Raw genomic sequence first — 16,379 nt, forward strand, 5'->3', positions numbered from 1 at the left:
TTTATGAAGATTTTCGGTTGTATTATCGAGTCTGTTGTAATTGATAACCTTGTGACATGATCGTACCACTACCTAGTCTAAGTCATTTCATCAAACCATTAGAGAATATAAATTAACCATTCAAGGCTTTGGTAATATTTGGCAAATCTGCCCCAATTCCATTTCCCACTTCATCATAACTATTTGGCGCGAACATTTTGGGGGTTTAGGGTTTGGCCTCAGCAAATATCCACACCGATGGGGGACGACGTCGTTCAAAATACCGGCACGAATGCCCGATTCATGGACTGCGAAGAAGAAGAAGAAGGCCGGACTGAGCGAAGAAGATGGGAGGAGTTACAGTCGGACTGCTTGACCAATATGCTCTCCAGAGTTGGGATGGAGTCTCTGCTTCTGGCCGTCCCTTTCGTCTGCAAATCATGGTACAAAACTATCCTCAATCCTTTATGCTGGCATAGTCTCAGATTCCTAGACCATGTACCTTGTCCTTTGTTCATTGGTAATGTGGATGATGATATGTTCATTCGTAATGTTGATGATGATGTTGGGCCTCAGAGTTTTGGTCCCTTTTATGATAAGTTTATAGATCAATGTGGAATTGATAAGAGTCGTGTCTCTATCACTGCTTTTGTAAAGTGTGTTGTAAACCGTAGCCGTGGAAAGGTTACTTTACTCGAAGTACCTGAATTCTGTACCGAAGAAGCAGTGAGATATGTTTCACATGAGTGCCCCCTCCTTAAGGTTATCTGGTTCAAGGATGATTTAGTTGTCTTCAAGAGTTCTCAGATTATTCTAGAGGTAATTGTAAAGTGGAAATTTTTGGAGTCCGTGTTTTTTTGGGGGAGGCATGGTTAGAATTCTGAAACAGTTTGAAAGGAGGAGCTGTTGGCATCAGAAAGTCTCCTCTGCTACAATGTTTTGGATAGAATCATTGTGCAGATTGGCACTCACTGCAAGTATTTTACAGATTTAAACATTTTTCACGCCACTGTTGGTGAAGTTGAGGCGTCCACAATTGTGAACTCGCTGCCAAACCTTCAGAATTTTTTTGCGAGAAATTTTCGCATTGAAAGGGATGGTGTTGTTACGCTACTGCGGGGCTGCAAACTGCTTGTGCTTTTTGATGCCCAAAACTGTGAAGGTTTTGAAGAGGGTGATGGAGAAATATCAAAGCTTGCTTCCCATATTGATACCTTTTTTTGTAGGAGTTCTCAAGGCTATAAGTTGGTTGTTTTAAAAATGCTTAGTAATGTGAGGAAGCTTTTGTTCTTGTTTGGTGTATCAAATAGGCTCAACTAAGCCAATATCCTGATAGACTATAGGATTAATTTTAGTTTACCCCCCTGAGGTTTGGAGGTGTCATCATTTCACCCCCCAAACTCTCAATTTCACTTTTTTACCCCCTGAACTTTCCAATTTTTGTCTTCCGTGCCCAATTTCTCATTTTCCGTCCAAATTGGACGTTAAGTCTGACTATTTGACCCACTTTGAGGCTAAAATGGTCATTTCAAGGCAAAAAAACAAGGGAGAATTTTTCAAACAGTACCTGAACTAAAGATCACTGTGAATTAACGTGCCTCACTTTACACTAACTACACTTTGGTACCTGGACTATAAAACCCGACTACATTTACATACACGCCGTTAATGACTCCGTTAGTTGGCATGCCACCTGGCATATTTTCAAGGGTAAAGTTGTCTCTTCATCTTTTTACTCTATGCACCCATCTCTATATCTCCCCTACCCTGGGCACCCAGCTCTCTCTCTCTCTCTCTCTCTCTCTCCTCGACTGTTCTGTCTTCTTCATCTGTTCTCTTTTTTTTTTCAGCTAGATAGAAACAGTTTCTCATCAAGCACCGAAACGAAAAGCAACCACCTTGTTAATCACAACAATCACAACCCCAGAAGCTAAATCCTAAAAACCCCAAATTGAAATTTTGATTCAACACTTGGTCGGAGCCATCGTACTACTTCAGCTCATCAACGGTGATCTCGCCGAGCTGGACCGGAGGCGGCAGAGACTGCATCTCCTCCAAGTTCCTGTGCAAGTGGTGGGTCTAGGACGACCCAAAAAGCCCAGAAAGCACATGGTAAATGGTGATGAGCAGAAGCACGAATCGGGTCAGGAAACAGGTTCATCCACTTAAAGAAGAAATTAAGGATCTTAAATAATCAAGGAAGATATCCGGTCCAGAAATGAAGGATGACGATGGCCTTCCGACGATGATGGTCGCCGGCACGAAGAAGGACAGCTCTGATTCAAGCCTAGTACTCGGGAAAGGTAGGTACAAGTTCTGGGCATTGGACGTCCTTGTGAGTCCCTCGAATTTTCTTATCTTGTTTATGGGGATTTAGGTTTTGTGGATTGTGATTGGTTGAGTTAGATCTCTGTGATTTGGGGGTGTTGCAGGAATTGGAGGAGAGGGAGATGGTGGTGTGATTAGTCGTGGCAATAAGAATGAGGAGCTGGAGAAGAAGAGGTCGAGAGGTCGAGAGGTTGAGAGAGAGAGAGAGACTGAAAATACCAAACTACCCTTTGAAAAATTAAAAATGACATAAGATTAACGGTGTTATTAACGGCATGTATGTAAATGTAGTCAGGTTTTATAGTCTAGGTACCAAAGTGTAATTAGTGTAAAGTGAGGAACGTTAATTCACAGTGACCTTTAGTTCATGTACTGTTCGAAAAATTCTCCCAAAAAACAAAAACCCAAAACAAAAAATAAAAAAACCTTTCTCCTTCACTTTCGGTTTCTCTTTCATCTCTCTCTCTCTCTCTCTCTCTCATATCTGCCCAAATCTCTCTATCTCTCTCTCTCAGATCTGCATCTCCAAATCTATCTCTCTCTCTCGACACCTCCCTCACGCGCCTCGCCGCCGCCAACTCCTCCGACCCCTCCCCTTCCTTCGAGTCCACCTCCGCCTTCCTCTCCTGCTTCTCCATCTCCAATTCCTCCATCAACTCTCCCTCTCCTGCTTTTCCAAACCGTAACTCGATCCCACATAGTTGTGCCCCATCCTCACCAATATTTCGAATCCCTAGCAGACAGTATAAGCTCAACAATCAACCCATCACCAATGTTTTTGTATCTAAAACAGAAACTGCAGAATACCCTTACCAATTTCCAAAATCATTTGGGCTGAAACAACAGTTTCTCTATTTTCCAACACTCCAAAAACGCAGAAATCCACAACCATTAACCATCTAAATTCCTAGCAAACAATACACAATCAATGAAAAACCCTCATCCAATATTTCATCCAAACACAGGTCGAGATTCTTACCTTATTCGATTTCAATCGAAACTGAACCAGTAGCTCATTTCTTCTCCAAAGCTTCAATTTTCCAGATTCCACAAACCTCAAATTCCAATAAAAGAGTAGTGAATTAGGGTTTTCGATTCACAATGACTCAAGGCGTTATCCAAAGGGAGAGGACAAAATTACCTAGTTAAGAAGGTCTGGGAGTTTGGCGGCTATGCACGGCGGCGGCGCGTACGGCGGCTCTTGCCGAAATTGGAGGTCAGAGTTAGAGGGTTATGCTCTTTGAGGTGCTGACTTCATCCATGGTGGTCGTGTAACTCAAACATGGCTAGGAATTGAAAAACGACGACATGCAGAGTCTCGGGTTCCGGCGATGTGCGTTCAGCGTTTTTCGGCATCGAAGCTTGAGGCTATGGTTCGGGATTTGCTCTCTAGGTCTTGCTGAGTCTGAAGGTGGTGTCGGTGTGGCGAGGTGATGGTCGGAAATCGATGAACGAAGAGGGGCAGTGGTGTTGCGACTGTGGTGGTCGTGTACGGTGGCTGTGGGAGATGCATGTCTACGATAAGGCTCGAGCTTGGGTCGGATTTGGGTGTTGGATCTATTGGAGGTGGCAGCGTGATGAGAAGGTGGCCGGAGGACTTGGAGATGGAGAAGCAGGAGAGGAAGGCGGAGGTGGACTCGAAGGAAGGGGAGGGGTCAGAGGAGTTGGTGGCGGCGAGGCGCGTGAGGGAGGTGTCGAGAGAGAGAGATAGATTTGGGCAGATATGAGAGAGAGAGAGAGAGAGAGAGATGAAAGAGAAACCGAAAGTGAAGGAGAAAGGTTTTTTTATTTTTTGTTTTGGGTTTTTGTTTTTTTGCCTTGAAATGACCATTTTAGCCTCAAAGTGGATCAAATAGTCAGACTTAACGTCCAATTTGGACGGAAAATGAGAAATTGGGCACGGAAGACAAAAATTGGAAAGTTCAGGGGGTAAAAAAGTGAAATTGAGAGTTTGGGGGGTGAAATGATGACACCCCCAAACCTCAGGAAGGTAAACTGAAATTAATCCTAGACTAAATCACTTAATCTTAATGATATGTTTGTTTGTCGTCTTCCATCTAGATATATATATATATATATATATATATATATATATATATATATATACAGAGCATGTTACTTAAATCATAATGCTATGTTTGTTTTTACATCTCAACTCCAAATACAAGTGCTAGGGTGGATTTAATGTCGCTTTAGATATTCTTATATAGATTTGTTTAAGTGATAGATTCTCTGTTTGAAGGATGTTGGGATGACTTTACAGCAACTATGTTTGCTGTCAGAACTTTTGCTCTTGTTCAGGAACTAGCGACCTCTTTCTTTTTCAACCCGGAGTAATATTTCTACGGTTTTCTTTTAATATCTATTGTTTGATGATCAACATTCTTATATTTCTTTGGCAAGTCCTTTATCATTGTTTCAACATTCTTATATATTCTTTGTGTATTTGTATGTGTTAATGCATTTTATCGGATGTAAAGATTTCCCACATAATCTTCCCTCTGTTCAAGTAAATCCAGAATATGTGTCTGGCCCAAACTAGAGGTTACTTGCTCTAGTTGAAATAGTGTTTATATTAGAGATATTCTCGGAGAATCTTAGGAGATATCCAATCAATGTACAATTATGTTTCCATGTACAACTCTATCTCTATGTTTGTAATCCTCTATATAAAGAGGCCCCTATTATCAATGAAAGTACGACTCTATTCTCTCCCAATTTCAGTTTTCCTAAAACACGTTATCAGCACGAAGCCCTAACCCTGAAACAAATAGCCAAACTCTGATTCAAGAAGCTAAAAACCTTGAATCCGAATACAAAACCTTAAAGCCTTTTCTGCCTCCACCTCAAACCTTGAAGAACTCGATTCCAGGAGTCCAGAACCGGCGGCGGCACCCCAAGAACCGGCCGGAAACCTACCGAACCGGCCACCGGAAGCTCCATACAACTCGCAGCAAATATTCCACTGGTTCACCATCTTCCGGACCTCCAATTTCCACCAAATTTTGGTAGCAGAAGCCTCTTGATCTGAAGTTTCAGGAACCGGAATAAAAAGTCAAAAAAAACCGGCCTAAAACTTGCTGAACCGGCCACCTCATCGTCCGGCAGAAAAACCGGCAGAAAATAAAAGAAAAGGAAAAGAAGAAGGAGCCCAGCCCAAAGAAGAAAAGCCCAGAAGCCCACTGACCTGACCCGGCCCACTGACACACCTGACCCACATGACCCACCGCCACGTCAGCACAGCCACATCAGCCTGCCATGTCAGCGACAGCGCCACATCATCCTGACATGTCAGCATCAGTGCAACGTCAGCCTCCGGTCAACCCTCTGGTCAATGTCGGTCAACGCCGGTCAACCACTTTTCAGCCACTTTTCCGGCAGTTTTCCTGCGACTTTTTCCGACCAAATTTTCCGGCTATCTATTTCGAGGTATTTTTTCTAAAAGTTCCCGTTTTTTTAGAGTTTTTAAATTCAGTTTCTCTTCTTTTATCGGGGACTTGCAACATCCCTTCTTCTACCCCCCTTTCTTCATCATAGGGGAGACCTAATTTAGCCGAACTGTGGGGTTTCGTGCTCACTCCAAGCTTGGAGCTTGTTGAGATCTCCAAACTTAAAGTTTGTAGAGAATTTATGATCGACCACTTACGTCATTGTTTCGATCTAATCCAATACCTCTTGGAATTGAATTTCTTGGAAGATATTATGCTCAGAAATTCCTAATTTCTTAGAAGCGACTACGCTCAGAAATTTTATATGTTTTCGTGGTAGCTTTTTCCGCTCTGAAACTAACCCTTTTTCTTGTTCTCTTTCAGGATGAGTAACCTGAACAAATTGGACTTTGCTCAATTGGGAACAACTGGCTCTGAATATCACAAGTGGGTTCGTGATGTCTTCCAGCATCTCAAGGCCGATGGAATCCTGGATACGATTCTCGAGCCTAGCCAGGACATGCTAACTGTTGAGCAAGCTCAAGCTTTGGAAGCAAATAGAGCAGCCTTAGAGGCAAATAAGGCGAAAGCCATCATCCTAATGACTCGTCATATGGATGATTCGCTCCAGTACGAGTGTATGAATGAAGAAGGCCCCAGAAGGCTGTGGGTCTCACTCGAAAAAAGATTTGGCAACGTCCGTGACTCCCTGCTTCCTGACCTAGAAGTGAGATGGCATAGCCTTCGCTTCTGTGATTTCAAGTCAGTTCTTGACTACAACTCGGAAGCACTTCTCATTAAATCCTCAATGGAATTCTGTGGTAAAGAGATCACAAATGCGATGTTGATTGAGAAGACTCTCTCTACCTTCCCCGTCTCTGCATTGATGGTTGCTAAGAACTATCGAATTGATGTTACTGCAGGACGGATCACAAGGTTTCATGAGCTCATTGGAGCTATGAATGTCGCTGAAAAGCATGACAACATCCTTGTGAAGAACTATAATTCGAGATCCATGGAAATAGAGCATATTCCGGAATCCAATTATAGTTGCGCCCCTAAGAGAAGGTGTCAAAAGCAAAACCCTAACCTTAGGGATACTTCTGGACTTTCTGGTCCATATAATCGCTCTACTTGGGAAGGTAATCGCCAAAATAGGCGAACACGGAACCGAAAATGTCAACGTGGAAAGAGAGAGGGAGGCAACGCCTCTGGCCATATTGGTGGCGCCACCAACACTAAGAGCCATCTAAATGACGCTTTCAAAGCGCCTCAATCAATGGAGTTTGAGCAAAGAGATGTATGTTCTCGATGTGGAGTGTCTGATCATTGGGCACACATTTGTAGAGCTCGTGAAGAACTTCTCACCGCCTACAAAGCATATTGTGAAGCAAGAGAAACTCACTATATGGAACAAGAAGATCAAGAAGATGATCTAGAGTGAAGGGTTGAAGACTACAAATCTGGCTGGGATCAATAGATCGCCAATTCTGTTTAAGTCCTTATTTTTCCAAGAGATGTAATAGGCAATTGCCATATACTTTGTAGTGAATGCCAATGGTTTAAGTCTTTCTTCAAAGTAGGCTCACCCAAAATAAGTGTGATGTCTAGGAAGGTTCTGAGATTAGTGGTACTTAAGCGAGCCTTGCTCCACCAACATCTCTCTACTCACCTGGTCACATTTATTTTGGAATTACCGAAAGAAGTTAGACAACTACCATTGTTTTGCATTAGCTAGCATTTTGGATTAGATTTTCTTTGGTCAAAGAGACAATGATGTAACTCTGTTGGCTTATGAATAAAATTTCGAGTTCTTTATGGCTCCATTTTGATTATGAGCATATGACTTTTGTGACTACGATGGCTGGGCCATCAGTATTAATTCAAGGACATGGAATAGCCCAAGTTCCACTTGCCAAATGGCACCTTAATTACTATCACAAAAAACTCTCTACGCTCCTAGGGCCAATCGCACCTATGAATAGCCAAACGGATTCCATGCGAAAACGCATGTAGAGAACGGAAATGAGTTCATTTGCAATACCTCTAATGATTGCGAACAAATGCGCATCTTAGAGAAGTTTATGTGTCTCTCTAGTGGACTCTATGTCACTATTCGAGCTATAAAATCCAATAAAGTTATGAGAGAAGATCTCTTGGATTTAGACACATATTGGCTTTGTCACGATAGGATAGATCATCCTAGTCATGATATGATGATCCGTCTACTAAAGACTTCATAAGGACATCATTTCTTTCGAGCGAAACGAAGCATGAATCAAAAGTTGATTTCTGGACTAAGTGTGACCGACGTAGCTGCCTAGGGCACCGCCTCCGTCCACCACCAGCCTAGGGCTGGCGTAGTCCCTATCCATGACGCCATGGATGGCGTCCATCATGGTGATGGCGCCCTAGGTGATGCTGCAATCACCAACTTGCTTCAAATAGCGTTTCAGACGCTCAGGCCCAACCAAAATCCTCATTGGTTACTTCTAAAGCCTCTCGCTCGTTTTACAAAGCCCGTTCCTTAGGGAAACTAGGACTGAGACCGTCCTATGAAAAGGATATGAAAATACTCATTATGTTCTTACATAGAATCCATGGGGATTCTATGGACTGATTCAACCAACTTGCGGACGTTTAAATATCTCATGATATTGGTTGATACGCAAACACGCTGGTCACGTGTTGTGCCATTGTCCACCTCTAAATGTTGCTTATGCTACACTTCTAGCACATATCATATGACAACGGGATCATTCCCCGGATCATCCTCTTCCGTCAATTGGACTTGACAATGCTAGAGAGTTTACATCGAAGACTTTCGATGGTTATTGCATTGGGACTAATGTTGGACATTATATTCCCATAAACACACCCAATTGGTCTCGCGGAAACGACTACGATGGTAGTCCGGACATTGGTAATGCGCACTAATTTCCTTATATCCGCTTGGAGTGATGCAATATCGCATGTAGCTATGCTAATTCGTCTACGACCCACCGCCACTCAACCTACCTCTGCGTTACAGCTAGTGACTGGGTACAAGTATCGTACTTACGCATATTTGAGTATGCCTTTATGTGCCAATTGCGCCGCCACAGCGCTCTATAATGGGTCCTTACAGACGAATGGGCAACTCAGTTGGATTTGAGACTCCTGTTTGGCTCCAATTTTGCTGCAGCTGGTCAACAGTCTCTTTTCTGCGCGGGCGTGCCAGCACCGTTCGGGTGCGGTCGTCGGGGATGTCCCTTGACCTGACTTCTTTTCAAGCGATTGTAGACGAGGAGAGCACCAACCTCGTCGTGGGGATTCTTTCTGCCTCGTGGTGAGGACTTTGCTGAAGTTTCTTCTTGTTAACACAATCGATACTCAATATTGTAGATCGAGCAGAGCGACATCACCGGGAAGTGTTGAGATCTTGCTAAAGCGTGACTTTAGCTTGGCTGGGTTGCTAGGGCGTTACCCTTGCTTGGCTGGTTCTGTAACCGTTGTGGTCGCGGCACTACCGTCTGCTCCCGAGGAGACTAGGACCGAAGCACGTTGACAGAGGGTTTGGTGGCACTGAAAGTCGGCTTCTGAGAAGACTAGGACTAGGAGTGTGATCACCGCTAAGAGAAAGAGAAAGAGAGGGAGAGGAGTTGCTCTTAGAGAGGTTTGCTCTAGAGAGAACTTAGATCATCTTAGAGATGTTGTTGTTGAATGTGAATGTGTGTTGTGAATGGGTGTGTTAGAATGAGAGGAGAAGGTGTTTATATAGGGAAGAAAAAGAAGAGTGAAATGATGAGTGGAAGAAAAATAATGAAAGTAGATCTAAGTTCACTTGTAAAATATGGAAAAGATAGAGAAAAGATGAAATGAAAGCAAAGCATGAAGGTGCAGCAACATGGAAGTGGTGATGATCTATTAAAGAGATTGTAGAAGAAAAATATATCCAAGGAAAAAGAGAAAAGCATCTAGCTTTCTTCATGTGGGTAGGAAACATGAACATGTGAATATTGAGCTGGTTTTAGGTCAGTTTCTGCCCCTTTATTCCTTCAATTATTTCTCCAACAAGACTTCATTATATGCCTTTGACTTCTTCATATTAAATGTTCCACTATGAGTGTAGATCATCCTGACAAATTTTCAGATTTTTATTCCATGTGGTTGGGCCGAAAATGCTGCTGGACCTCTTACAGGTCCAGTTTTCCAGTTTTGCTTCTGTAGAAAATTGGGCTGATTGTTTGAAGGTCTTCCACTCAAAAAAAGCTCTTGCACTCTTCATAAGAAATGATCCTTGGGCTGTCTAGAATGGATCTGGAAAGTTTCAGCACATTTCGATTTCATTTGGTTAGTCTGCCGCCCCTCCTTCCTTGTTTAGCTCGGTTTCTCCTAGCCGAAGTAGGAAAATGTGCTAAAGTTAACTTTTCATGCTTCCATGCTTCCATAGTAGGCTTTATTTAGCCTCTAAATATATATTTCGAGCTTGTCGAAAATATATAGCTTGAGCCACTGACATTGGCTCAATTTCTCCAACACATGCCTTGTCAGGCCAAAATGTTCATTTTGGGTCCAAACAACTCCAACAATCGTCCGCCACTTCATGCCCTTGCTAAGCGATCTCCTTACCGCTAGATTTGCGGATGTCACTTTGATGAGACAGTCTTCCCATCGTTAGGGGGAGATAAGAACACAGATGTTCAGCAGGAACGACAGGAATTGTCGTGGTCTGACCCCACTATGTCTCATCCCGATCCCTACTAAAGTGACGAGATCACACAAATATGCTGCAAACATGCCTGCAAGGAAGGACGTCCCTACGAGAGGACGTAGCGCCACCCTACACGGAGGTAGGCATGGCGCCAACGCCAAAGAGAGTGGCACTCTGGCGTTACAGGCCATGACCCCAGCTAGGATGCGTGGGAGGCCCGTGAGTTCGAATGATACTTTGGCACAACCCAATCCTTTGATCATCAAGACTCAAAATCCGTCTCATGAGTATCTTCTGGGTTATGGTTATCGTTGGGAGACGCCTCAACGTCAGAACATATTCCTGAGAATATAGAGCTCTATGAAACTTACACTAGTGTGCATGAGACGTGGGATAGAAACTCCATCATAATTGATGACGTAGTTGCGCATTTCGTTGCGCATGAGTTTGTTGAGTCAGATGATATCGAACAACGCTCCGTTGATGAATGAATGCCAACGTAGAGAGATTTGGCCTAAATGAAAAGATGCGATCCAGGTTAAGTTGGATTCTCTAATGAAGAGGAAGGTTTTCGAGCTAGTGATGCCAACACCTCCTAACATAAAACCAATTGACTAATGGGTCGTCGTTAGAAAGCGTGATGAGAAAAAGAGATGGCAATCTCGCCTTATGGCGCAAGGCTTCTCACAAAACGTCCTGGAATCGACTACGATGAGACATATTCTCTTGTAATGGATGTCATTGCACTCCACTACCTTGTCAGTTTAGTAGTTTCCGAATAACTGATCATGCAGCTTACAAATGTGGTCACTACGTATCTCTATGGGGATCTAGATACGGAATATACATGACGGTTCATGGTGAACTTCATCTACCCAAGTCAAGTGGCTCTAGACCACGGAGCGCGTTTACAATAAGATTGAAACGCTCACTAAAGTGACTACTTGATTGGGAAGGGATATGCCCACGCGTTTTTATAACAAGTTTCGGATTCTATCGCGGTTCATGTTGGACATGATCTTCATTGGAAGCCCTTAAAGAGTTAAGGGAAACCGCTGAACATTTGAAATCCGAGTTTGAGATGAAGGATTTTGGGAGAACACGATTATGTCTCGGTTTGGAACTTGAGCATCGTGTCGATAGATGCTTAGGCATTTTGACAAGGTCAAGCCTTCAAGCACCCCCATGATCGTCCGTAGTCTTGATCCTGAAAAGGATCCTCTTCGTCGAAAGGATGATGACGAAGATATGCTAGAGGCAGAAGTGCCTTACTTAGTACAATAGGCGCATTATTGTACTTAGCTAAATGCACAAGACCAGACATCTCATTTGCAGTAAGCTTGTTAGCTAAGATATAGCTCTGCTCCAACGCGACGCCATTAGGATTGGTGTAAACGCGACGTCATTTTCAGTACTTGAGATGTACGATTGATATGGGCTTGTTCTATCCCTACAGAGAGATGATGGATTCAGACCCATCACACAGCAGGAACGCCGCCAACACTGGCTTGTGTCCTCTATCCCCATCCCAAAACGACATGTGTTTTGAAAGGTTTTGTTGATATTAGGTATCTCTCTGACCCACACAAAGGTCGTTCCCAAACTGGTTAAGTGTTCGCCATGGGTAAAGACCGTGATATCTTGGAGGTCTACAGAGCAGACCCTAGTCGCTATATCTTCGAACAATGCAGAGATTATTGCTCTTCACGAAGTGATTCGTGAATGTATATGGATTTGATCCATAGTTACGCATGTTCGAACAATTGTGGTTTGAAGTCTACCACAGATGAGCCTACAAGCATATAAGATAATGCTGCTTGTTTTGAAGCAAGGCTACATCAGAAGCAACCACACCAAAGATAATTAGCAACAACAAACTCTCCTCAAGATCAAAGTGAACTAGATTCGATCTGAGGACAGTATGGCAGACTTGCTCATTAAGTCATTGCCTAAATTCCACTTTCGAGAAACATGTTACACTACTAGAATTATGCTCATAGACATCATGCCATTTAAGTCGGTGAGAAATACACGCGATGTAAAACAGCATTATTAACATTGATTCCTCAAAAACCGATTTGTATGCATATAACTGACATCGCTTTTTACTGTTGACAGATGACAAAACTTTTGTTTGAATTTTCAGAAAACCGCTGAGCGGCTAAGTTAAAATTTGTAAAAGAAGCGCGGGGGAGGAAAAACTCATTCCCACACTTAGACATATTTAGAGTAACATTGACTTCAGCTTGCCCTAACACTATTCGACCAAACCTCCCTTTTCTGCTTCGTTCTCCGCCTCCGACAAAAATCATCCTCCTCTTCGTTCTCCGCCTCAGACCACAACCCTCCTCCTCGTCTCCGTTCTCCGGCTACAATCAGAACCCTACCCTCCTCCTTTTCCGCCTCGGACCAGCTCCTCTGCTCGACGATGGAATGCCGCATCTCTTCTCTCTCTCTCTCTTTCCTTCTCTCTCCTGCAAAACTGGTGGCTCTGGTTATCTGGACTTCCAAGCTTCCAGCTCTCCACCTCTGGTTATCCATATTCGCTGGTGAGTCGGTGACATTGCTGGTAAGTCAAATTTCTGGAATTCTGGGTTTTAGTCTTCCAATCGAATTTCTGACTCTCACAATCTCACAATTTCCAGGTTCACAATTTCAATCGAAGGCTCGAACTCTTCCTCTTGCTGTGAAGCCGCAAAGCAGAAATTTTGGGTTCGAAGCTTGGTGATTCTTCAAGCTCGATTTATGGGTTTTGGATTCAGTGATTCTTCAACTCTTCACTCTTGTTAAGTTTCTGGGCGCATTGTCATTTGTATGATGGTATCAAACTGTGAATTGTTTCTGGGTTTAATGTTTTCAATCGATCTGTTCTGGGTTTTCAGTTGAAGTATCGAGCTCGTGGTCAACTGGTCTTGCTCTTGGAGTCTTGGTTCGATTCAGAAATCTTCAAGCTCAGGTAAGTTGCTGCCTTGCTCTTGGTTTGATTTCAGTATGTCAGTATGATCAAATTGTGTGTGTGTGTGTGTGTTTACACCACTGCAGTTGTTGATGTTGTCATTCTTTTTAATGATAGGATCCAAAGGAGGAGGCTAAAGCAGAGACAAGGGATTGGATAAACACTGTGGTATATAACTCGAAAGCTTTTGCCTTGTTGGTTCAATTTTTATCTAATTGTGTGTCGCAGAAGGCCTGTGACTAGACAAAACAGTATGTTGTGAGATGTGTCTGCTCCATTTACACTTCAAATTAAATTATGATTGCACCATGTTTACATTTTGTGCATCGTCTATGTTTAAGGCTTTGTGTTTGGGTCCGATGCTTGAGGATTAATGACCTATTCTTTTAAGGCTTTTGTCCACCTGCGTCTAGTATGATGGCATGTGAAACTTTAGGTAAAATGCTATTATTTATTTATGTTATCTCCATGTCTAGTGATGTTTTTTAGGTGGAGTTCTTAACTGGTTATTGGTTGAATTGTTGCCATTATTTGTCTTGATATATTAAGACTATCCTGCACAGAGTTCTAGTGCCTAGAAAGCCTTGTGTTATATTCAATGTGTTTAAGACCATGATGAGGTTTATTATGTTTGTACGTTTTCCTCGAAAAGCAACTGATGTTCTGTAGTTTTGGTGTATGGTGTCATTTGCTTATCCGTTTATGATATGTGGAAGAGCCAAAAGATGAAATGGATACTGAAGAATACTTAATTATGCAGGAATATAGATATAATTAGGTTCTTTGTTATGATTCAGGTTCTCACCATTGGATCTCTTTATCAGGATGATTCTGCTGCACTTAGGAGTGCTGCTTCTACCTGGCACGCTGAACTGGCACCGCTCCTGAAGCCATTGCTTGTAGTCAATATAGGAGGCCCTTCTGGTAAACTTTTGCACCTAAACCTCTGTTATGATTTCCATTTTGTCCTCTTATTAGGATATAATTATGTTCGATTTCTTTGATATTTATGGAATTCATTACGAAACATCAAAAAGTATCCTGACATTGCTAACAAAACTTGCCAACACATTTTTCCTTGTACTTTTAGATTCAGTATATATAGCTTGCTAGCTTAGCTAGAGAGAAACATTAAGTCTTAGTTCCTAAGTTGACAACTTCACTACACACACAAACTGATCAACTATACACAGAAGAAGTGATCAAGAAGTAGAATGCAGTAGTAGTAATGGCAGATTGGGGACCGGTGGTGATAGCGGTGGTGTTGTTTGTGCTGTTAAGTCCAGGGCTACTATTTCAGCTGCTGGGGAAGAGCAGAGTGGTGGAGTTTGGCAACATGCAAACCAGCGGACTATAGTTGTATTATATGCTCTTCAGAACCTGTGCCTCTGTTTGTAGTAACAAATATGTCCAATTTTGTTTCCACTGCCACTTATTTACTTCTTTCTTTTTATTTAGATGACTATGGTAGTAATCTAATTTTGTAGGTAAAATACATCTCCCTTGATGAAGCTGCAAGGTTATTACTTGGGGATGCACACAATGCATCCGTAATAAGAAGTAAGAAATCTATACTTGCTTTTGTTTATTCTTGAATCTTTTTGACATATTACTTAAGGAGCTGAAACTCTTGCCTTTTCTCTACTTGATGAAGCAGCTAAAGTAAGGCGGATTTATGATATTGCAAATGTTTCGTCCTCCATGAATCTTATTGAAAAGGTAAAACTTGTAGAACTTGTGATAGAGAAATATTAGAATTCATAATCTCTTAAACAGCTAGTATAATGTACTGCCAAGCTAAACTGTGCCCCTTGTTCAAAAATATGTAGACCCATGCAGCAGATACAAGGAAGCCTGCATATAAATGGTTGGTGGTTGGTTACTTGATACATAAATAACAATATTACCAGTCTTTGCTTGTGCTTACTACTATTGTGAATATGCCTTTTAAGCTGGCCTTCTAATTAGTTGTCATTAACACACAGGTTTCACCAAGTTATAAAGGAATTACTAATTCCACCTGTCTCTTACTCAACAAGAAGTCTATAGTTATAAGTTTTATGATCTTGTCTAATTGGAGCAAATTTATATTGATATATTTTCTTGCTAAATAGAAATTGTGCTGCATAACCTCTAAGATGTAGAATTTACTTATTTAAGAGTTCAAGCAGTACCATTGTCAGGCATTGCATACTTGAAAGTTAAAATTGGTGTCAAACAATTATTTATGTGAGTCGGTAATCATTTTCTTGTACTATGAAACAATGGCTAAACCTCTAGCTAGAAAAATGAAATTTCATCTAATTGATATATACATATTATGCAGGAGCATTAGAATGGGGCTGCTCCAGCTAGAAGTGTTCTGGCGTGGATCCTAATATAAATTTGAACGTGTCTTTATATGTGCAGGTCTTTCAACCTGTCTTTTGGTGAGGAATGTTACAAGCAAGGAGGATGTTAGTTATTACCACACATATGGTTCAGAAGTTTTGGTCACTAGCTTTGTGTATAACTCTTTAAGTTCAACAAGAAGCTTAGTAGTTTTAGGTATTTTGATGCTTCTAATTTTGCAAAACCTTTGGTTGGTGTTACAATTGTGATTGTTGGTTTGTAATTGAAATGAGTTCATATTGGTATCTTACTAATTTTCAATTTATGAAGGACATGATGTATATATGCGTATTTCAAATCAGTATTAAACTACAAAAATGATGTTATTAAAGAGATGATACATCAGATTGGAAATAAAAATCGATGTCTCTTTATTTAGTGCACGTCGAATTATTAAGTAAGAAACGATGTAACACAACCTAATGGACATCGATTTATTAAGTAAGAAACGATCTAAAACAATGCAATGGACATCGACATTGTGTAAAAAATGATGTAAAACACATCAATGAACATCGATTTATTAAATGAAAAACGATGTTTAGTATAAGTATGAACATCGGTGCCAACCTTAAAAACTGATGTTTAATAGAAAAATGGACAT

General features: G+C 41.7%; 1 protein-coding gene and 1 long non-coding RNA gene across 3 annotated transcripts; both read left to right on the forward strand.

Moving 5' to 3' along the window:
* Positions 1 to 12,496: 12,496 nt before the first annotated feature.
* On the forward strand, positions 12,497 to 14,276 carry LOC133735794 (uncharacterized). Its single transcript, XR_009859262.1, has 4 exons — positions 12,497 to 12,997; positions 13,074 to 13,384; positions 13,502 to 13,552; positions 14,209 to 14,276. It is a non-coding gene; the product is annotated as an uncharacterized LOC133735794 (long non-coding RNA).
* Positions 14,277 to 14,400: 124 nt separating this feature from the next.
* On the forward strand, positions 14,401 to 15,396 carry LOC133735793 (uncharacterized). Of its 2 annotated transcripts, XM_062163226.1 has the most exons (4): positions 14,401 to 14,944; positions 15,042 to 15,103; positions 15,214 to 15,251; positions 15,370 to 15,396. In XM_062163226.1, exon 1 carries the CDS (start codon positions 14,613 to 14,615, stop codon positions 14,739 to 14,741), a length of 129 nt encoding a protein of 42 aa, XP_062019210.1. In that variant the 5' UTR covers positions 14,401 to 14,612; the 3' UTR covers positions 14,742 to 14,944; positions 15,042 to 15,103; positions 15,214 to 15,251; positions 15,370 to 15,396. The 2 variants fall into 2 exon arrangements, with proteins under 2 accessions (XP_062019210.1, XP_062019211.1); XM_062163227.1 differs by lacking the exon at positions 15,370 to 15,396 and having other exon boundaries at positions 15,039 to 15,103; positions 15,214 to 15,359.
* The last annotated feature ends 983 nt before the right edge of the window (positions 15,397 to 16,379 follow it).

The sequence above is a fragment of the Rosa rugosa genome, chromosome 3, assembly GCF_958449725.1.
Source record: "Rosa rugosa chromosome 3, drRosRugo1.1, whole genome shotgun sequence".
Taxonomy (NCBI): domain Eukaryota; kingdom Viridiplantae; phylum Streptophyta; class Magnoliopsida; order Rosales; family Rosaceae; genus Rosa; species Rosa rugosa.

Excerpts from the sequence above, each read along its gene's own strand:
- LOC133735793 (XM_062163226.1), top strand. The coding sequence starts at position 14,613 with ATGGCAGATTGGGGACCGGTGGTGATAGCGGTGGTGTTGTTTGTGCTG.